A 22003-nucleotide genomic window follows, 5' to 3' on the forward strand; every position below is an offset into this window, starting at 1 on the left:
CCATACCTGGCTTGTGACCTGATAGAGAACGGTCATCCTCCATCTCATTGGAGAAGCCAAGAGTAGTTACCACAGGACTGGTACATGCAGGGTCATCCTGCCCAAATGGAAAGTTTGGCCTCCATGTAACTTCTATTTGGAAATCATATGGTGCCGGTGTCAGGATGCGGTGTTTTGTGTTGAAGGATTACACCAAGCAGGGTGAAAATGGTTTATTTCACATGCAGCAAAACAAGGGCAGGAGGTGGTACATCTATATGGCTGTTGACCGTAGTAATGAGCAACACTCGTGATTTTATGTTGAAAGGTTAATAAAGATGTACAATGACATCATCTATAGATAGTCCAAGGCTGAAGTAACCAGTTTCTGGAAAGCTCTTGGATTTATTCCATCATCAGTGGAAAAGATTCTTCTGACCTGTCCTGAGGCAACTGTGAAACCTGCTCGCTAAGGACAGTAGCTGGGAGGTAGGTCAGATGACCTCTTAGACAAGGACGCTCCCAAGATACAGGTGACTAGGGGATCCAATTGTGCCACCTTCCCTTTCCCAAAGGCAGCAGAGAGCTGAGCCCGTTGGACTTGGCTGTTTGTCCCTTCCTGGTTTCTATGGCAGCTGAGTTTCCTGTTGTCTTGAAAGTCTCTGGCCTGGAGCAGCTGGGTCCTGCTGAAGCCCAGCACTGTTGAAGCAATAGGGTCTGGTAATTCAGTTCAAGCATGCCGCCTCTCATCACCTCCAGACCCAACATGTCGCACACAGTGCCCCTCTGTAGCTGGGGGAAAATGGGTGTTTTGGTGCAGCACAAGGGGACATAAAGTTTAGTGCAATGTGTGTGACCCTGAGACTCCTTGGGTCCAGCCATAGGTGCCACACCACATTCCATGTGGCAGGGAGGAGTGATCAAAGCAGGAGGATGCAGAGTGGCAGGTATCTTTCCTTAAAAGGCTTAAGGGGAGCACAGCAGTTTATTTCATGCCAAGCAAGAGGTAGTGAGTAGGGTGGCCTGTGCCCACTGCAGGAGGTATGCCTTTCCCAGAAAGCCACAGTACCTGCTTCTGACCAAAGGCAAACACTGCCACTTCCATTTTCCTTCCTATCCCTAGTTGAGGCTATCAGACCAAGTTCCCTGTCCTGCTGAGATGTCCATAGGACACAACCTGCCACTGTCAGGACAAGCACATTACTCACTCAGTAGCCACTGCAGAAAGCAGAGCGAAGACTCTACAGTACTCCAGGCAACCCTGGGCCACTGCTGCCTACTTCAGGTAGCAGTGCCTGCGAGCAAAGAAGCATGGAAGGCCAATGGGAGGCGCAGTCTCTCAAGCCATGCCCCTTCAGGGTGTAAAGACGCAGTTGAGGGGTTGTGAGAGGTGCTCACTCTTTAGAGCCCTCTCCCTGGTATCGAAGGATGCCAGTAAGAAAAAGGAAAACCTACTCCAGGTCCAGAGTCCACCGTCCCAAGGCAGCCAGTGAAGCACAGGCGACTCCCCACCCACACAGTACAGCCACTTCAAGTCACACAGGTAGATAAAACAGGTCCTTTTAGGGGCCCAGGGAGAGATGATCAAAGCAGCAGCTTGGCTCTTGACAGAAATGTCCAGGGCCCTGATCCATACCAAGCTATAAACACTGTCCAGGGTGTACAGTAGCCGGACCAGCCAGAGCCAGTCTCAGGGCTGCCTGCCTTCCAAGTAGAGATGAAAGCATTTGCTGGGGTCATAGGTTCCCCCACTGCTCCACGGGAGGAAACTGGTCCACTTCACCCAGCTCTGTGCTTAGCTGATCCCCCAGAGCAAAGGTCAGCTTATACCGAAGTCGCACCTTCTCCTGAAATAAGAGGGCTGCAGGTGAGAATCAGTAGTCCGCCAATACCCTCTGCAGGACACACTCTCTTCCCTGCTGCTCTCTTTTGACTCTGCTGAAGGGATGCAACTTGTCCCACCTTGTCCACCCATGCTCAGTTCCTTAACCTGGGACGAGAGGAGTTACTGCTACAGGTCATGCCAAGACTTCAGACAGGTTCAGAAAGAGGTATTCCCTGTGGTCCTAATCTGGGGCAGTGGAACCCCAGGCAGGCATTGTGGATTCTCTCATGCTTACCTTCATTGGATTGGCCAGCAGCATGACCTGAGTGATGGCTGCAGGTGGCTGGATGGGACTAAATGGAGAAAGTTCTGTCCCAGATGGTGGCTGCAACTTCACTTTCATTGACTGAAGATAAAAAGAAGCTCATTTGAAGGGAGTGTCTCTCTCCAGGTGTCAGAGAGAGACACCAAGTGCCACCTGCTGGCCACTGATAGGAAATCAACATAGTAGGTCCAAAGATAAGGGACAAATACCTTGGGCACTGCGGCCTGCAGCACTATGCTCTTGACGGGCAAAGGAGCTGTATTCAACATGGACACCACCACCACGAGCACATCAGGCCGTCCTGGGGGACACTCTTTAGCAAAGTGGAAAAGGATGCGGAAGCCATTTTTATCGTAGGCTGTCACAGGAAGGGCACTGCCTGCAAGAATGAGCATATGAGTGAGTGTGACAGAACCTTCCCAAGGTGCCCAGAAGTTCTACTAAAGCCAAGGGGCTGGAAGCCAGGGTGGCTGAACAGCACTGCCCTGTGGAGTACCAGAGAGGCCCAAGGTTACACAGCGGCTATAAGAAGCTGAGATAGAGGGCTGGAGAGATGGCTCAGAGATTAAGAGCACCGTCTGCACTTCCAAAGGTCCTGAGCTCAATTCCCAGGAAACACACGCCATCTATGAGATCTGGTGCCCTCTTCTGGCTTACAGACATACATGTGGGCAGAGCACTGTATAAGTAATAAAGGAGCTGACACCCTCCGACCACAGTGGGTACTTACATGGCATGCATATGCACACACCAAGGCACACAAACTTTTTTTGTTTTTGTTTTTTTGAGACAGGGTCTCTCTGTGTAGCTTTGCCTGCCCTGGACTCGCTTTTGTAGACCAGGCTGGCCTCAAAGTCACAGCAACCCACCTACCTCTGCCTCCGGAGTGCTGGGCTTAAAGGCGTGCACCACCACTCCTGGCTTAACATTCTTCAGTTATAAAAACACATTCTTAAAAAAAAAAATGTTGCTAGGCCGTGGTGGCACATGCCTGTAATTTCAGCACTTGGGAGGCAGAAACAGGCGGATCTCTGTAAGTTCCAGGCCAGCTTGGTCTACAAAGCAAGTCCAGCACAGCCAAGGATACACAGAGAAACCCTGTCTTGAAAAAAATCAAACAAAGTTGACAAGTAGAGCCTCAGCTGTTAGGAGCATCGGCAGAACCCACTGATCACACACCCTATAAACCCTATGGCCGTGAGGCCGACCTCCTGTCTCCAGCACTTACTAGGCTTGATTGATTCCAGGGGTACGTAGACACTAGCCAGGGAGAGCTCTGGTCCCTTCGGAGGGCTGCCATGGGACTGGAAGGCTGGTGACTGGAAGAGAGGGCTTCCAGGCCCAGTGGAGAAGGGCAGGAGAGGCCTGGCTTGGGCAGAGGTAGGAAGCAATGGGGAGGCGGTGGCCCCAGGGGAGAAGCAAGAAACAGGTTTCACCAAGCCTGAGGTCCTGGGGAGAAGAAAAGAGGGGAGAAGGCAAGTCAGAGTGCAGGCCACAACTGCTGGGCAACCCCTCAACCAAGGCCAGTCCCTAACTACCCCAGGCCACCAGCCTGGTTAATGGGATCAACAGGGATCCCATATTCCATCCTCTGGAGCCTCCCTTACTCCACCCTCAGCCACCCTCCCTGTTCCCATCCATTACACTCTGGCCTCTTCCAGAAGCTCATCAAGGGCATCTATGCGGTGCAAGGTGCTGTCACCAAGTGCTGAGGTGTGGAACTCTGGGGCTGTGGGCTCAGCCTTTGGAACCGAGGCTGGGGCAGGTCCAGAAGCGAACATGAAGGAAGCCGCGCTGGGAGCTGGTGCACTGGCTGGAACCACGGGAGCTGGGAAGGGCGCAGGGAGTGGAGCTTGGGACATACTTGAGGTAGAAACTGGGGGAGGGAGCAGGGATCCATCTGAGGGGCAGCAGGCCACAGTCACTGGCCTGGGGCTGAAGAAGTCCAGATCTGATGATGGTTCATTCTGCGCAACAGAAATGTGAGGTGAGCAAAGACCTAGGAGGGGCTACAGAAGAGGGATTCATCACCCACCAGGCTCTTCTGAGGTGCCCACACCCACCTCAGAACTACAACCCACAGAACTAAATGCTGCGGGGAACAACCCTTGGAGGCAGCGGGTCCCAGCTACAGCAGACCACGCTCTAGAAAATACAAGCAGCTCTGGCTCTAGCGAAGTACAGCCAGGCACAGTCTAAGAAGGAATGGAATAGCTTGAGTTTTGGTCCTTGGGCGCTTTAGTGATGTCACCATTACTGTGCCTCTACCTGGAAGAGGTGCCACTGACTATTTCCAGCTGACTCTTTGGGAGCAGTGGGAGCCGGGTCAGTTAGGCCTAAGAACACAAAAGAAAACTCAATGAGATGAGACCCTGGGCTGAGGCGCCAACCTTCTGCCTCCCGCAAGAATGGTCATTTGACAAGACAAGGGATATTACTCAGGAGAAAGTGTTCCCCTGCAGCTAGATGGGGAAAGTAAATCCATTTCCACCCTTACGTGCGTGACTCAAGGCCTCCCAGGAACAGAGAAGCTGGGCTGCACCAGAGCTCACCATAGTTATCCTGCAATCCACAGGAAGTTGGTCCAGGTGGCCCCCAGACAGTGAGCTTGACTGATAAAGCACATTAGACCTCTTAGGCCTGGTGCATATGCCTTGCACGTACCTAAGCAGAGCAGCTCCTCATCGAGCAAGGAGAGGGCATTGCTCGTGCTGTCAGGCCCTGGCGGAGCCTCAGCCTGGCTGGATGAACGGCTACGTGGAGGGCCAGAGGTCTGGGGAGGTGGAGGGAGGACAGGAATGCCTGACGTGGGTGGGGCAGGTGCTGGGGCCAATACAGGGGATGAGCTGCTTGGGGTGTCCAACTCAGCAAGGTCGATGAGGGTGCCTTGGTTATTGCAGTGATGGTTTCCTAGATGGGTTGACACAAGAGGGACAAGAACAGTCTTGGTAAATCTAGTGCCTGTGCATGGGCGGCAGGACTCTGGGTACAGGCGCCAAGGCTCAAGCTTCTGGCCCAACTCAGTGGCATTTCTCCAGTGGAACTGAAAAGCAGGCTTGAGGGCAGGCAGGGCGCTCTTCATGCATCCCTCCTGGCCTCTGAGAAGTGGAGGACCACCTGAAATGCTTGGAATTCCCTCAGGCTCTGGAGTTGCCACTTGTATCTGGTCTGGAGGGTCCCAGAGTATTTACCTTCAGAGTCAGGAATGGTTGAGGTAGTCACCTCACCATTGGTGATCTGCCCTTCAATTATTGTTTTATATGAATTGATGACCCTGGAGAGGTTGTCACTGGCCTGCAGGATGTCCCCTAGAGCAAAAGAGACTCCTCACTGTGTGGGCTGTGACAACTCTCACACATAATCAATCAAATTTTTGACTCATCTTTGCTAGTTACTCCTTTGTACTCACCCAAACTGTTGTCATTGTCTTCTGTTTCACTGGCTAGTTTAAATAATGTCCGTCTCTTGTTCTCACAACGATCGAAGAGCTCCTGAGAGAGACATAGAATCACAACTACAGAGGTCCTCAGAAGTCATCTGACTCAATGTTTATGTCCAGAAAATGTTGGGATACTCCCCCAGACCTCAAACAGTTATAGGAGAGGCTGGGGGCAGAGCGAGGATCTTTGTGCTGCCAGTATCCACCAAACAATGTTGCCCAAGTCATTTGAACCAAATGAAAGTCACTCAGATGATAGATAAGGTGGGTGCTAGTCAGGTGATTCTGTGGGCTGTGTTCCTGTGGTGGGGGAGCCTGGGAGATCTGTCCTACAGCCTCTGGACGTATGTTATGGTTGTGTCGCTTACTGTTCTTATGGGATTCCTAACAATGACTCTTTTGCCTGCCCTTGGAACTCTGTTCCTCCTACTGGGTTGCCTCATCTAGCCATGAGCTGACACTATGAGCCTGGTCTCACAGTAGCTTGTTATGCTGATGTGCCTGGGAGACCTGTTCTTTTCTAAAGGAAGATAAGAGGTGGGCTGGATCTGGAGCAAAGGGAAGACGGGATGGGGAGAGGGGAAACTGCAGTCAGGATGTAACACATGAGAACAGATGATGATGATGTGTTTCTCAGAAGTCACAGCCTAAGCCACAATGTCAACATTAGGGGCTCAGTGACATCTCTCACCCAGGTGTCCCCACGTCTTAAAGACAGAGCCTAAGAATGAGCACTTAGGACATTATCTTTGGAGTCACAGGCAGTATTTGCATCCGGGTGCTAGCTGTATAGAACAAAGCTGTGGCTGGGCGTGGTGGCCCACACAGCACTTGGGGAGGCAGAGAAAAGCAGATCTCCGTGTAGCCTGGCAAGGCTACAGACAGAAACCCTGTCTGGAAAAGCCAAACCAAAAAAACAAAAAACAAAAAAACAAAACAACAACAACAACAACAAACAGGGGCAGGGGCCAGGCTTTAATCCCAGCACTCAGGAGACAGGTTGCTCTCTGTGAGTTTGAAGCCAGTCTGGTCTACAGAACCAAACCAAACCAAAAGAAAAAAAAAAAAAGGTAGCGCCATTCACTTCCCTACTGTGGCATTTATACGAGTGTTAGCTGTATAAAATAAACACTGCCCCTTACCACCCTCCCCCCCCATTCCCCGCCATGCACAAGCCCACAAAAGGCAAGCATGTCCTCACCCAGACAGAACCCCCTGGGGCAGAGCACTAGGAGCAGTGCGCTCCAGGTCACAGCGGCTCACCTTCATGAGCTCTCTGTCAGCCTCCGACGAGTGCTCTTGGCTGTAGTGAAGCAGCATCTCATGGAGCAGCTTGACATTGTTGTTGACCTCCTCCAGAGTGTGCAGCCGTTTGGTCACCTTCTGGATGCGCGCCTCATCCTGCCTCAGCCAAGAGGGTGCAGGAAAAGCAAGTTCACCTAGCTTGTCTTTCTACACCCAACAGCACAAGGGCAGAGGCCAAGCTCCAGGCCTCTGCCTAGCATGTCTCCTAGGACTACAAGCCTCAAACTAAGCCCCAAGCTGCTCTTTCCCAGTGACTCCGCCCACGTCCACTACCCCCACCACTCTACTGCTCTCTCACATAGGAAATCCAAGGCCCCTCCTACCCTCACTCCAGTTCAGGGCTGGTGCAGGGTGAACAAGACAGGCCTATGATCTCTGGGGAAAGACTTCTGCTCTGTGGTCACATGCTTCTGTGCCCCATGCCCAGAGGACCAGGACCCACTCACTTCCTTCACCATGGACTTGATGAGCTTGTTGGCTTCCTGCAGGTCATCTGGGTTTTTGCTTTTCAGCAGCTTGGCTAACAGCTGGAAAAGAAGATATCTAAAGTGAAGGAGAGGCAGCATGTGCCCCACCCCACTGTGCAGACCAGAAAAAACAGCAACACCAAGCAAGACCCCATTTCACACTCGGTAAGGTAGCCTACAGCACCACCAATCAGGAGACTGAGGCAGGAAGATGTCGAGTTCAAGGTCAGCTTAGGCTATAGTGAGATACTGCCTTAAAAAAAAAAAAGCACCCACCCCACCCCCTTCTTTTATACACATTCACACCCATCTCTCCCCCTTCATACACACTCGTCTCGACCCTTTTTATATACCCCACATCCATTGACCCCGCTACTGCCGCCATTAATCTAAAAGAACTCCAGGTCCAAGATGCACTTTACCTTGGATTTCTCCTCATCATCAAAAACAGGGTTTTTGGGACGAGGTGGGGGAGAAGGGATCAGCGTTCTGTCCATGGGAATAGGGGGGTCTGACTGCACTATCCCTGAGGAAACACAAATGCCAGAGCATGTGCTCAGCAATGGTCACCTTGTCCTTCACACACCAAGGGCCAAATCCCTACGATGAGCAGGAAGGGCAGGCTACTGTCACCTCCACCTACTAAAACCCATTTTATAGGAAGAGACCCTGGCAGGACCCTGGGGACCCCCAACATTCTTTGTCTTGACCAGCATTCGGGGCCACCCCAAGGTTAACGGAGAAGTAAACACAAACCTTGTCTCTTCAGCATATGGTAGGCATCTTTGATCTTGGCTTCTTCCGGCAAGGCCAGCGTCCAGCTAAAAAGCAACTCGATGACCTTAGTCTTCACCTTTTCAGACACCCTGTCTCCCAAGTACTAGGAAGTAAAATGAAGCGAGAGTCTAATATCTGAGACACCGAGGAGAATCACTCTCTACACAGTGTGCTTGCTCCCCGACTCTGTTCACAAGCCTACTCAAACAAGCCCACCTACTGTACAGTGGTGGAGCGGGGGAGGGCGGCCAGAACCTGCAGTCAGGCAGGGCCAAGGCCTCATCCCCGTGTTTCCCTGCCTGAGACATTGAGAAACAAAGGGAATGTAGTGAACACTTATTCTTATTTATGTATATATACCATATATATGTGGGTGCCTGTAGAGGCAGAAGTCAAATCAGATCCCCTTGAAGCTGAAATTACAGGCAGTCATGGGCCATCCAATGTGGGGGCTGCAATCTGGACATGGTCTTCAGGGACTGTAGCGAGTGCTCTTAGCCACCGAGCCGTGTCTCCAGCCCCATCACCAGATTTCTTGAAGGATGTTCTGAGAATACCACCAGCCACCAGCCTGAGAAATGATCCCCTCTGCCTAAAGCTATCTGACAGAGACTCTGGCCATCAGAATAGATAAGAAAACCCTGTGCCTGGTGTACGCTAGGAGCACAGAGTACAAGCTGCATACACTCTCCCTGGACACACACAGCCATGTTTAGGCTGGGAGTCCATCAGGAGGGGGCTCAGACCTCAGCCTGATCAGACATTGGTACCTCTGGACCAGCTTGCAGGTACAGCAGAGAGAGGGCAGATAAACCAGTGTGAGAGGTGGGAAGGACACAAAAGAAATTGCTACCAACTGACCTTTGGAGAGACAACTTTGATTAATTCATTCAAAAACCGGAACTTCCCCACTTCATTATGAAATCTCCTCCCACAGTTCTTCATACACGCCTCCAGCACCTGCAGCCACACAGAGAGAGGCAGTCCCTGATGGGGGGCTACAGCACCCCAAACCTCTGGTCCCCACTAAGTATTAAGAACGAAGGGATTCCTAGCTGGGCTCTGCAGCGCATGCCTGGAATCCCAGCACTTGGGAGCAGAGGCAGGTGGATTTCCGTGAGTTTGAGGCCAGCCTAGTCTATAAAGTGAGTCCAAGACAGGCAAGCTATACAGAGAAATCCTGCCTCGAAAAAAACAACAAGAAAAAAAAAAATCCAAAAACCAAAAACCAAAACAAAACAAAAAAGAATGAAGGCATTCATTATATGAGAGACAGCGAACTCCTCTGGAGAACAGAGTCTAAGCCACAGAATGCTCACCACAAACCCTTTCTTCTAATGGCATGCTATGCAGGGAATGCTATACGAGGGCCAGAACAGGAAGTGCTGAGACCCAGACACCAGGACAGCTTGGTGCCACACCTGGAAGGGGCCTTCCACAAAGATGCTGTCTTAGAATCTTAAGAGGAAAACCAAGGTGCAAGGAGGAAGGTTCCTGACCCCAAGAATGGTCCTAAGTCTTTTTCTGTGGGAGTAGGAGAGATTTAAATGTATCATCTTTGGTGTAGATGACAGGGCATTTCTCTGCTCCCTTCGGTTTACGTGTTCCTGTGCTACTGGCCCCATCCTTCATTCAGCTGGCATGTGGTAGTGCTTAGGTGCAAAAGTGTGTGTGCCTGTGTATGCCAGGGTAACCTCCTCATCGTTCATCAGAGAAATAGCACTTCTTTTTTGAGACAGGAATTCTCCCTGGCCTGGGACTCACCAATTAGTCAAGGCTGGCTGACCAACGATACCCAGGGATCTGCCTTTCTTTGCCACCAGAGTCACAGCTGGCTTTTTATATAGGTTCTAGGGATTGAACTCAGGTCCTCACTCTTGCACAGAGCTTTGCCACCTGAGCTGTCATCTTAGCCTCTTGGTTTCCATCTCTACTTTTCTGTTTGAGGCAGACTGGTCTGGACTCACTGAGATTTGCCTGCCTCTATCTACTGAGTGCTGGGGTTAAAAGCATGTGGTAACATGCCCTGTGGTTTTCTTTCTTTCTTTCTTAACTACACACACATACGCAAGGGAAGAATTTTATGTGTATAGGTGTTTGTGTGCCTGCATGTCTGCCTACCACATTCATGTAGTGCTGGAGGAGACCAGAAGAGAGAACATGGGATGGATGCCCTGAAATTCCAATTAAAGATGGTTGTGAGCCTCCATGGGAGTCCTCTGGAAAAGTGGCCAGTGCTCTAACCACTGAGCCATCTTTCCAGGGCCCAGTAGGTTATTTCTTTAAAGCCAGGTTTCTCAACTGCAGCTACTAGTGGACACTTCAGACTAGCTACTCTCTGCTGTGGGGCTTTCCTGTGCATTCAAGGATATCTAGCTGTGCCACTACTACTCTCTAGATGCCACTCTCACACCACCCCCAACAACAAAAGCATCTGCAGATACCAGACACTATCAAACGTCCTCTGGAGACCAAACCTGCCCCCTAGCCAGCCACAGCGCCACATGCCTGTAGGAGTAACACTTTAGAGATAGAGACAGAATGTTTGAGACATCTCAAGAAAATACCAAAATAAAAAACGAGCCAAACAAAGAGCCTGGGTGCCCTTAAAAATCACAACTTTAGTGGGGCTAGAAAGATGGCTGAGGGGCTGGAGAGATGGCTCAGAGGTTAAGAGCATTGGTTGCTCTTCCAAAGGTTATGAGTTTAATTCCCAGCAACCACATGGTAGCTCACAACCATCTATAATGAGATCTGGTGTCCTCTTCTGGCGTGCAGTCATTACATACAGACAGAACACTGTATACATAATAAATAAATCTTTAAAAAAAGAAAAAAAGAAAGAAAGAAAGAAAGAAAGAAAGAAAGAAAGAAAGAAAGATGGCTGAGTGGTTAAGAGCACTGTCTGCTCTTCCAAAGGACCTAGGTTCAACTCCCAGCAACCACAGGGCAGCTAACAACTGTCTGTAACTCCAGTTCCAAGGGATATGACACCTTCACACCAATGCACATAAAATTAAATAATTAAAGAAAACAAAACATTCCACCACTTTAAAGGTCTTGACTCCACAGAGAAAGAGCAGTGCATAGGGTCTCTAAGTACCATTGCTCTCCTGTGTCTCCAGGACGCAAATGGAATCAGGGTCCTCTGAAAGGACTTGAGTCCTCTAAACCTGGCTGCTGTCTGGGAGAGCAAGGAAACACTTGAAAGTTACTCTTGGGGGCTAGGGAGATGGCTCAGCAGATAAAGAGCACTGTCTCCTCTTCCAGAGGTCCTGAATTCAATCCCCAGCAACCACATGGTGGCTCACAACCATCTATACTAGAATCTGATCCTTCTTTTGGCATACAGGTGTACATGCACATGGAACACTCATACATGAAATTGATAAATAATTTTTTTTTCTTTTTTAAGCCCCGGCTGTCCTGGACTCTTTGTAGACCAGGCTGGTCTTGAATTCACAATGATCCGCCGACCTCTGCCTCCCTAGTGCTGGGATTAAAGGCGTGTGCCACCATGCCCGGCCAATAAATAAAATCTTTAAAAAAGTCTGAACAAACCTTGAACTCTGCCTTGTGGCTGTGACTATCACCATGGCACCTTCACTAGTACAGGCAGTGTGCTCAGCTATACAACAAACTGTATTTACCATACTTTTCTTTGGTTGTTTTCTTGTTGTTGTTTTGTTTGTTTGTTTGTTTTTGAGACAAGGTTTCTCTGTATAATCCTGGCTGTCCTGGAACCCTTTCTGTAGACCAGGCTGGCCTCAAACTCAGAGATACACTTGCCTCTGCCTCCCAACTGCTGAGATTAAAAGTGTGCACCACCACTGCTGGCTTTTGTTGTTTTTTGGAGACAGCATTTCTGTATGCAGCCGTGTACAGCCTGGAGCTTGAACTCACAGAGATCTGCCTACCTCTGCCTATACTCGTAAGTGTCAGACTATCTAAGTCCTATCTGAGCCCTACAGTGGGCAGAAGGTTCTGCCTCTGGGACCCCTGCATTCCCTGTGCAGCCTCCATGCTAGGTCTAGAGGCCTGAGTTCTCATGGACCAGATAACTGACATGTCCTACACACACCAACTTGAATCAGGGACTTTCTACTATACTTGAGCCTGATTATCACCAATGGCCTAATGTGTGTGCAAGGAAAGACCTGAGGAAGCAAGCACCCACTGATTCTTCTCTGACAGCAAAGACCTACCGTGAGGGCCTGCACTGCCTCCCATTCCTGTGGAGACTGGATCTTGTGGGCCAGGAGTCGGACCGCGATCTGGGGCCTGGCAGACAAGCACACAACAGTCAGCCTTCCTCAGCCATGTTTTGGTCCCTCCCTCCCTCCCCTCCTCTCTCTGGGGCTCACCCTTCAAGCTCTTTGTTGATCTGATCACAGAAGCCAATGATATATTCCCAATCCTCCTGGCGGTTGGAAGGATTGGTAGCTTTATCTTGGAACAAAATACAGAGGACAACTGGTAAAAAAGACACTCCTAACAAGATTGTCTTCACAACTTTTAAACACCAAAAGTTTGCTTCCAAACTTGCTTCATAAGGATACCTCCACAGTTCAGTCAGACAACAAATTCAATTTGCTCCTGCTTTCTGCCCAGTATTTCTGGAAGTTGCAAGAGAGAGAGAGAGACAGACAGACAGACAGACAGACAGACACAGAGAGACAGAGACAGACAGACAGACAGACACAGACACAGAGAGACAGAGACAGAGACAGACAGACAGATAGGCAGACAGACACAGACATCGGGATCCAAAGGACAAACACAAACATGAATGACCAAAGTTCTCACTGACAGCTTCACAAAACCACTGCTCATAAACAGAGCTGGGGCTCAGCAGGACCAATGACCAACAAGTGTCTGCTGAGAAGCTGAGAAACGAGTATTTTTGGGCTAGAGAGATGGCTTAGAGGTGAAGAACACTGCCTATTCTTCCAAAGGTCCTGGTCCTGGGTTCAATTCCCAGCAACCACATGGTGGCTCAAAACCATCTAGAATAAAATCTGGTGCCATCTTCTGGTCTGCAGGCAGAACACTGTATACAGAATAAATAAATAATAAAAAATAAGTATTTTCAATAGGCTCTTCACAAAGATTTTCTTTTTCTTTTTTTTTTTTTTTCTAGACAGGGTTTGTCTGTAGTCTCTGCTGTCCTGAACTCACTTTGTAGACCAGGCTGGCCTTGAACTTGCAGAGACCCCCTTGTCTCTGTCTCCCAGAGTGCTGGGATTACAGGCATGCGCCACATCAGCTTGTTTCATAAATTTTTTTTTTTTTTTTTTGGTTTTTCGAGTCAGGGTCTCTTTGTAGCCTTGGCTGTTCTGGACTCACTTTGTAGACCAGGCTGGCCTCGAACTCACAGCGATCCGCCCAACTCTGCCTCCCGAGTGCTGGGATTAAAGGCGTGCGCCACCACGCCCGGCTTGTTTCATAAATTTTTAAAAAGGAAAAAAGAGTAATAGGAAAAGGCTGGGGATGAAGCTCAGTCCTAGAGGACTTGCCTGGCATGTGCAAGGCCCTTGGTTCAATGACCAAGCCCAATAAACAAACACAAGGCACCAGGGAGGCTGTATATGGAAGTGGACACCACAGTCTCAACTCTCATTAAGACAGAGGGAGGAGATCAGGCAGCTTGGGGAGCAAAGATTCTGTATGTCCTGCCCACAAATCACCAGTAAGGTGGGGACTAGAGCTTAAGAGTCCATCCTTCCACTAAGAACAGGGCACACGAGCAGAGGTCTTAGACGGGGGCTGGACTTGCCCGACAATGCTTCTTGTCTGGCTTCTGCAGGAAGACTCTGGTGGTTAAAGTTCCATATTTAGAAAGTGAGGCCGAATGGCACCGGCCTGTATGGTGGCCTTGTTGGAGGAGGTATGTCATTGGGGGCAGGCTTTGCGGTTTCAAAGGCCCATACCATTCCTTAGCTCTTTGCCTCAAGGTTGTATCTCAACATGTGAGCTCTCAGGCACCGCTCCAGTGCCATGCCCGCCTGCCACCGTGCTCCCACCACAATGATCATGGGCTCACTCTCTCAAACTGTAAGTCCTAAATTAAACACTATCTTCTGCAATGCCTTGGTCATTGTATCTTAGCCAGGGCAATAGAAAAGTAACTAAAACAGCCTGTAATCTCACCAACTTGGAAGCTCAAGGAGAATTTCAAGTACAAGGCCCACCTGTCTCAAAGCAAAAAGAAAAGAGTTAAGGAAAACTCAGTGTTTGAGGACCTGCCTAGCCCCAGCCCTATAAGGAGGTCCTAGCTTTCAATACCCAGTAACATGCTCAAAAATGTAAACAATTTTAGAGGGAAAAAAATGTGGCTAGAGTTCTTTGTTTTGAAAAAGTCTTATATAGCCCAGGCTACACTCCAACTCACTATGTACCCAAGGATGCTCCTGCCTCCTGATGCTCCTGCCTCTGTGTCCAAGTGTTAATTACAGATATGTACCACCAAAGTGGCTGTTCTCAATCCTGAAAGATAATTAGCTAGACCTTCCAAATGACAAGGACAAAGAGTAGGAACTGAGTTGGGCCGTGGTGGCACACGCCTTTAATCCCAGCACTCAGGAGGCAGAGGCAGGTGAAGCCATCCTGGTCTACAGTTTCAGGACAGCCAAGGCTACACAGAGAAACTCTTGTCTTGATGAAAAACAAAACCAACCAAACAAACAAACAAAACCCAAACTACCAAAAACAAAATAGCAACACAACAAAAAAAGAAGAGAAGAGAAGAGCCAGGCGTGGTAGCATGCGCCTTTAATCCCAGCACTCAGGAGGCAGAGGTAGGCGGATCACTGTGAGTTCGAGGCCAGCCTGGTCTACAAAGGGAGTCCAGGACAGCCAAGGCTACACAGAGAAACCATGTCTCAAGAGAGAGAGAGAGAGAGAGAGAGAGAGAGAGAGAGAGAGAGAGAGAGAGATAGATAGATTGATTATTTTATTCAGCAGTGTCCATTTGTTAAGAAATGATTGGCCTCAGGAAGGTAAAGGTAGATGGATCACTGTGAGCTCAAGGCCAACCTGGTCTCCCACCTGGTCCAGGACAGCCAAGGGTTCACAGAGAAACTGTCTCATAAAACCAAAAAGTAAAAATAAAAAAATAAATAAATAAATAAAATAAAAAAGGTTGGCAGTCCTATGCCAGTCTCCAGACAATGAATGACTAGTCATCAATAGATGAAACCAAGGTCTTCCTGCCCAGGGACCTGACTCTTCTCAGGTGTCAGCTTGGCTTTGCTGTGCTGGTCCCTATCGTTTGGGGTGCTTCAAGTTTTTCTATAACACTAAGAAGCTACTAGAAGAAAAAATAAGACGCTGAGAAACCAGACCCATACCCAATGCTTCTAGCCTTAAGCATCACGAAGCATGGACTGCAGACCACAGGACAACCATCTTCCCAACAGTGACTAACAGAAGGACTCTTCCCACACAACCAGAGTCTACAGGGAAAATCTCTCCTCAAGTTTGTTCAGCTTCTTCCAGCACTGCTGCCTCCCAGACCGCTCACTGTGTGCAGGGACATCGACTGCATAGGGCACAAAATGCCCTGAGCAGACATGGTGCCACTTCCCAGTGTCTGCAGCTCACGTGACACACCTGTCACCCACAGCGACTAGCACTGAGGGCGGGACTAGGTGACTGTGGCTCTCCAAGTGCCCACCACTTCCACCCACTCCATCCTCCCTCGTCCTGCGGAGACAACAATAGAGGTCTCTCCTGCAGACCTGGGCTTGAACACCCATCCGGGCCGGCTCTGACTCATGTGCTCTATTTTGGGTCTCTGGTGAAAGCCTCATTCTCTACTGCTTCCCTCCCTCCTGACTTCCTACTCTCCATTTCAGCGTAACCACCGCTAACTCTGCCTCCTATAGGATGTCACAAGATAGGGATGAAAATAACCAGCCTTGACTACTCTAATTCCACACGGCGTGGGCCCCTCCAAGAAAGGCAAGTTGCACACCGCTATGACTAGAAATAAGCAGACCCAAGAGCACAGCAGAGGAAGGGGCCAAGGTCAACATGCACTGCTGCTTTTTCAGTTTTGTGGTTTTTGGAGACAGGTTTCTCTGTGTAGCCCTAGATATTCTGGAACATGCTTTGGCTTTGTAGACTAGGCCGGCCTTGAATTCACAGCAATCCTCCTGCCTCTGTCTCCCAAGAGGGCCACCATACTCTACTTGCTCCATCTTGAACCAAAGGAGAAACATGAACAGTTGCCCTTCTCTCAGTTACCCATGTAAAATAATGCTGTAACCATCACAATTTGCTTGAGATGCCTCAAGTTTGCATGTGTCTCAAAAATAAAACATCGGAGGAGCTACAAACCAAAGAACACAGGCCCCTGAGGAAGCTGTGCTTCCGTGTGAGCATGTGAGGAAGAGATCAGCACAGGCAAGTGTGTAATTATGTTACTTTGATATAAAAATAAGCCTGAGAACGCATCGCTTCCCCTTACTGACTTCCCCTATTTCTATACAGTGCCACTATTCAAATGTTCCTAGCATCCAGTCCCAGGCAGCCAGGTCTGAAACCCTACTGTTGATCCCATCCCTTTCCTTCCCTTTCAGTAACCATTCCTGACAGTTTGGGAGCTGCTTCCTCCCCAACCCCTTTAAAAATTTTTATCACACCAGGCTGTAGCACACACCTGCAATCCCAGCACTTGGGAGGCAGAAGAAGGTGGATCTTTGTGAGTTTGAGGCCAGCCTGTCTACAAAGTGAGTCCAGGACAGCCAAGGCTACACAGAGAAACCCTGTCTCAGAAAATAGTAATAATAAAATAAAATTTTTATCAAATATTTACTTACTGTATATGTGAGATGAGCATAGGAGAGGGTAAGTGTGTCATGTGACAGTGTGAAAGTCAAATGACAACTTGTGAAGGTTGGTTCTCTTTCCACTGTGTGGTTCCCCAGGATCAAACTCAGGTCCTAAGGTTCAGTAGCATAACCTATTGTACCTTTTTCCTCGCACACTGTGTCGTCTGTGGCATCTGACTACCACAGCACACGAGGAGGTCTGAGGACAACTTCACACTTTGTTCTCCACTCCACATTCACATGGTTCTAGTGGCTGAACACAGTTCAGTGTAGCCGGGCTGGCACAGCAAGTATCTTTACTCACTGAGCCGTCTTGCCAGTGATGTTTTTGGTTTTTTGCGCACTCACTTTGTAGACCACGCTGGCCTCAAACTCACATCCATCAGCCTGCCTCTGCCTCCCTCAGTGCTGTAACTAAAGGTGTGAGCCACCTCACCAGCCTTTTTTTTTTTTTCTTTTTTAAATAACAGTCTCACTCTGTGGCCTTTGTTTGTTTGTTTGTTTCAAGACAAGGTTTCTCTTTGTAGCACTGGCTGTCCTGGACTCTGTAGACCAGGCTGGCCTCAAACTCAGAGATCCACCTACTGCTGCCTCTCCAGTGCTGGGATTATAGGCATATACCACTGTACCCTGCTTATTTTGTGTTTTGGTTCTCTGTGACCCTTAATGACATTAATTCTCTATGTATCCTAACTGGTCTCTGTTGCAGGATATTTGATCCCATTGTGAACCCTGAGACTGTGAACTATAAAACCCTGTTTCTTGTTTGGTTAAGCCCTAACACCTTTAATCAAGACCTGTTTATTGTAAACAGGTGATTATGGTGTGTCTCAGCCCTAACACACACCTTTAATCCAAGACCTTTTTGTACATATGATTTAATAAATTTAAACCTAGGTCAAGAGGCGGAGCAAGAAACCAGCTGACAGATATTAAAGAGTAGGAGGGACTTTGAGTTGAAAGACGTTTAAGACAGTATGGATAAAAAGGAGCTTTTGAGCTTTGAGCTAGCTACCGCTTTAGCTTTTTGTTTTTTGCTTTTCCTCCGGGGCTGTTAACTAAGCTAGCAAGCTTTTGTTTTTTGGCCTTGAGCTTTTTGGTTTTTCCTTGAGGACATGAGCTGAGCAGGAAGGTCAGCTGTGTGTTTTCTCTGCCTCTCTGAGCTGGCAGGTTTTAACCCCAGCACCTGGCGCCTGAGCCGTCGTTATTGGTAAAGTGTCTGGGATTTTCTTTCTTTCTTCTTCTTCTTCTTTTTTTTTTTAATTTTATTTTATATAATAGGCCTCAAAATTGGTGAGATCCTCCTGCTTCTCCCTCCAAGTGCTAGGAAAACAGATGTGACCAACACATCTGGCATGCTGTCATCATTCTAAATAAGCCCTGCCATCAATCCTAACAGGATGGCTTCATCAGGTGTAAGAGGAACGGGAGCCTGCCTAGCTGTCAATACTTAGCACTGCAGGCAGGAATTTCCAACGGCTCACCTCCCCCTATACTCCTACAGTTGTTAGCTGCTGTGCACTGTGCATCACCACCAGCGTCCTTGCAGCTTGGTCATATTTTTTAAGGCCTAGTCTGATGCTGTCTTCTCACTCTGTCTTAGGTCATCCTCCACTTCCCCTGCCTTGGCTACCTAAGGACACCTGCACTTTATTAGTCCTTATGGCTCCCAGTAAGGGTCTTCACCACTTCAATCCTATCCACTCTGACATCGCATCCACGGAACTGAAGACAAAGACTGCTTGCAGTTCCTGGGCCTATCTGCTTGACTTTTGTTTTTGCAAGGCTAGCATGGAACCCAGTGCTACCACAGAACTATTTAACCTTCGTTATTGTGTTCACTGTGGCAGCACACACACTAAAATTGGAATGATACGGAAAAAATTAGCACCACCCTTAGCAAGGAAAACATACAAATCTGTAAAAAGTTCCTCTTTTTTTGAGACAGGGTTTCACTGTGTAGATCTGGCTGTCCTGCAACTAACTCATTCTGTAGATGAGGCTGGCCTTGAACTCAGATCCGCCTGCCTCTGCCGCCCAGATTGCTGGGATTAAAAGCGTGCACCACTGTGCCCTACATAGCAGTGGCTTTCTAAACACTAGATGTATGGCAAGCAGGACCTGAGAGAGGGCTGAAGTCATCAAGACATGGTTTGTGAGGAAGAAGAATGTGACGTGGGTTTGAAGCATTTGACTGAGCAACAGGGAGCGAGCTTCAGGGTTAATAAGAACAGTGTGTGCTGGTGCAGAAAGCATCAGAAGGCCACCAAGAAAAAGGCATGGAACAGCTAGAGACAGACTGCAAGGGCGGCAGCAGGTCTGCCAGTACTGGAGACTCCTCTCCTGGGAGCAGCATGCAGCGTGGCCTGAGGAGAGGCTGCTGTAGTAACGGAGGCAAACCGTGGGTGCCAAGGACCCTCACTACGGCGGCACCCACTGGTTCACTGGATTGGCACAAGTCATACCAAACAGTCAGAACTGTAATCGTGCATATCTGAAGCAGCAGTAGCTGGGAGATAGACTAGGACGATCAGGAGTTCAAGGCCCATCTCAGCTTCATACAAAGCTGAGGCCAGCCTGGGCTGAGACCCTGTCTCACAAAAACAAATAAATGAGCCCTACTAAGTACAACTGAAGTAATTTAAATTACTCTAATTTTCTTATCACCATCTGGGCACTGAGCCAATTCCACTCTGCCTATTACCCAGTTGCAGGATCTAGGGCTGTGGTCTGAGTGGAGGCAGGATGTCCTTTTTGGTTTTTCGAGGCAGGGTCTCTCTGTGTAGCCTTGGCACTCCTGGCTAGGATGTCCTCTTTGAACTGTCCCAAGAGAACATGTTTTGCTAGGTGGGATACTTGGTCTACAATTTTATTTATTTTCATCTTTCAAGAATGGGATGGAGCCGGGCGTGGTGGCGCACGTCTTTAATCCCAGCACTCGGGAGGCAGAGGCAGGCGGATCGCTGTGAGTCCGAGGACAGCCTGGTCTACAAAGTGAGTCCAGGACAGCCAAGGCTACACAGAGAGACTCTGTCTCGAAAAAACCAAAAAAAAAAAAAAAAAACCAAAAAAAAAAAAAGAATGGGATGGAGTCTACAAAGTGAGTCCACGTCAGCCAAGGCTACACAGAGAAACCCTATCTCAAAAAAAAAAATATGGGGTGGGAGGGCTGGAGAGAGCACTGGCTACTCTTCCAAAGGTCCTGGGTTCAACTCCCAGCACCTGCGTGGCAGTTCACAACTGTTGTAACTTCAGTACCAGATACCCTCACACAGACATGCATGCAGCCAAAACACCAATGCACATAAAAGAAAAGAATGGAATTGGAGCCAGGCGTGGTGGCTCACACTTTTTTGTTTGTTTGTCTGGTTGGTTTGGTTTGGTTTGGGTTTCGAGACAGGGTTTCTCTGTGATCTTGGCTGTCCTGGACTCACTTTGGTAGACCAGGCTGGCCTCGAACTCACAGCGATCCACCTGCCTCCGCCTCCGGAGTACTGGGATTAAAGGCGAGCGCCACCACACCTGGCTAGTGGCTCACACTTGTAATCCAAGTACTCGGGAGGCAGAGGCAGGATGATCTCGTGGCCAGCCTGGTTCACACAGAGCGTTCCAGGGCTGTATGTCCACTCTAAGCAGGATTTTCACTTTTGTAGACAGGGTCTCACGATCTGCCTCATTAGTGTTGAACTCAGGCAGGCCAGGCAGCCTTACCCCATCACCCAGAACAGTGACTACAGGACTGGCTATACACTGGGCTCCCTGGGTAACTGATTTTAACCATGTCTGTCATTCAGCAATGTGCACTCATCGGAGACCTGTTCCACATAAGGAGACCGCTCTGTGCTCTGCCTACAAACAGCAGACTTTGCAAATGTAATCTTCCTTTTAGTCACTTTGGGGAACGTAGCTCCACTTAAAGCCTAATCTCAACTTCCTGAAGAGTATTTCTTAGGGAAGACCACTCAAAAGCCAAGACATCCAAGAGGCTGGCGACTGTATTCTGTGACAGGCCTCCTAGCAAGGCTCCATGTAGGCATCTTACCTAATTTCTGGCTTCACTTAAGAGGCTCCTCAGAGGCTAACCCTTAGTAAATTACCCCTTGGTAAGGTGCCTCCTTAACCTGCTCACTAACTCTTAGCACATTAACTGCCTTCTAATGTAAAGCCTTATTCCTCCACGACACACTGTAAATTAGTAATGATAACCCATCGCTACAACAGCTTCACGCTGCTCTTTGCTTTACTCGAGAGCGGGCTATCTCATTGAGATCAGGGTGCGCGTGTCTCCCTTCAATACATATTTAGCAAGGCACATAATACTCTGTTCCCTGTAGTCGCTCTTTGTAAAATAATTCTCACTTCAAGCATCCTGCCTGAGGAAAGTGGCATATCGGAGTCCAGGGTCACAATCTAGAAGCTGCCAGCTATGTGCATACGGGGCGGGAGCGGGGACACCACTCAACACTCCCAGACGGACTAGTCCAAATCCAGAGCTTTGACAATCTCGGGGAATTTGGATACAAGGTCCCACAGTACGGGTTAGGGCAGTCCCACCTCAACCTCCCTAACGAGCCTGCAGTGTCACCCCGAAGGACTCAGCAGTCGCTTTCCCAGGCCATAGGGACCTCGCGCTGCAGGTGTCATCCGCGGGAGCTCGAGGACGCGCAGCAGAAAGGGCCCCTGCTCGCTAAGGGGTGTGAACGCGGGACGCTCGCTCGCTCGCGGCGAGGCCGGGCGCGAACTGCCACGCGCCGCCGCCGCGCCTGTCGGACTGAGGGAGGAGGGGGGCCCAGGGTTGGAGGTGCGGTAGTGGCCCCGGATACTCACTCAGCCAGGACTCCAGGCTCTCCCCTTCCGCCTCCGCCATATTGCAGCCGCCGGGCCTGGCCCTGCGCCCTCAAACCTCGCGAGATTCTGCGCGAGCTGGTCCGGGGCGGGGCCTGCATGGGGGCCTTAGAGAGGCGAGAGCTGCCGTCGGCTGGCGCGCCAGACTGTGTAGGATACCGGAAGGACGGGCGTGTTTTCCTGCTTCTTCCTCGGAGGGAAACACTG

The 22003-nt window shown here is 49.4% G+C and overlaps 1 protein-coding gene across 3 annotated transcripts; it reads right to left on the reverse strand.

Moving 5' to 3' along the window:
• Positions 1-197: 197 nt before the first annotated feature.
• Positions 198-21906, reverse strand: GGA3 (golgi associated, gamma adaptin ear containing, ARF binding protein 3). 3 transcript variants are annotated; one of them, XM_084747812.1, is made up of 17 exons: positions 21779-21906; positions 12482-12566; positions 12323-12398; positions 8979-9077; positions 8097-8220; positions 7763-7866; positions 7320-7400; positions 6832-6969; positions 5539-5620; positions 5321-5437; positions 4794-5039; positions 4398-4465; positions 3774-4096; positions 3358-3578; positions 2339-2508; positions 2100-2210; positions 198-1826 (listed from the first exon to the last, which is right to left on the reverse strand). In XM_084747812.1, exons 1-17 carry the CDS (start codon positions 21816-21818, stop codon positions 1716-1718), a joined length of 2196 nt encoding a protein of 731 aa, XP_084603938.1. In that variant the 5' UTR covers positions 21819-21906; the 3' UTR covers positions 198-1715. The 3 variants fall into 3 exon arrangements, with proteins under 3 accessions (XP_084603938.1, XP_084603939.1, XP_084603940.1); XM_084747813.1 differs by lacking the exon at positions 8979-9077; XM_084747814.1 differs by lacking the exons at positions 12482-12566; positions 21779-21906 and having other exon boundaries at positions 8097-8161; positions 12323-12340.
• Positions 21907-22003: the final 97 nt, after the last annotated feature.

The sequence above is a fragment of the Acomys minous genome (genome assembly GCF_964271855.1).
Source record: "Acomys minous genome assembly, chromosome: 12".
NCBI classification, from domain to species: Eukaryota; Metazoa; Chordata; class Mammalia; order Rodentia; family Muridae; genus Acomys; species Acomys minous.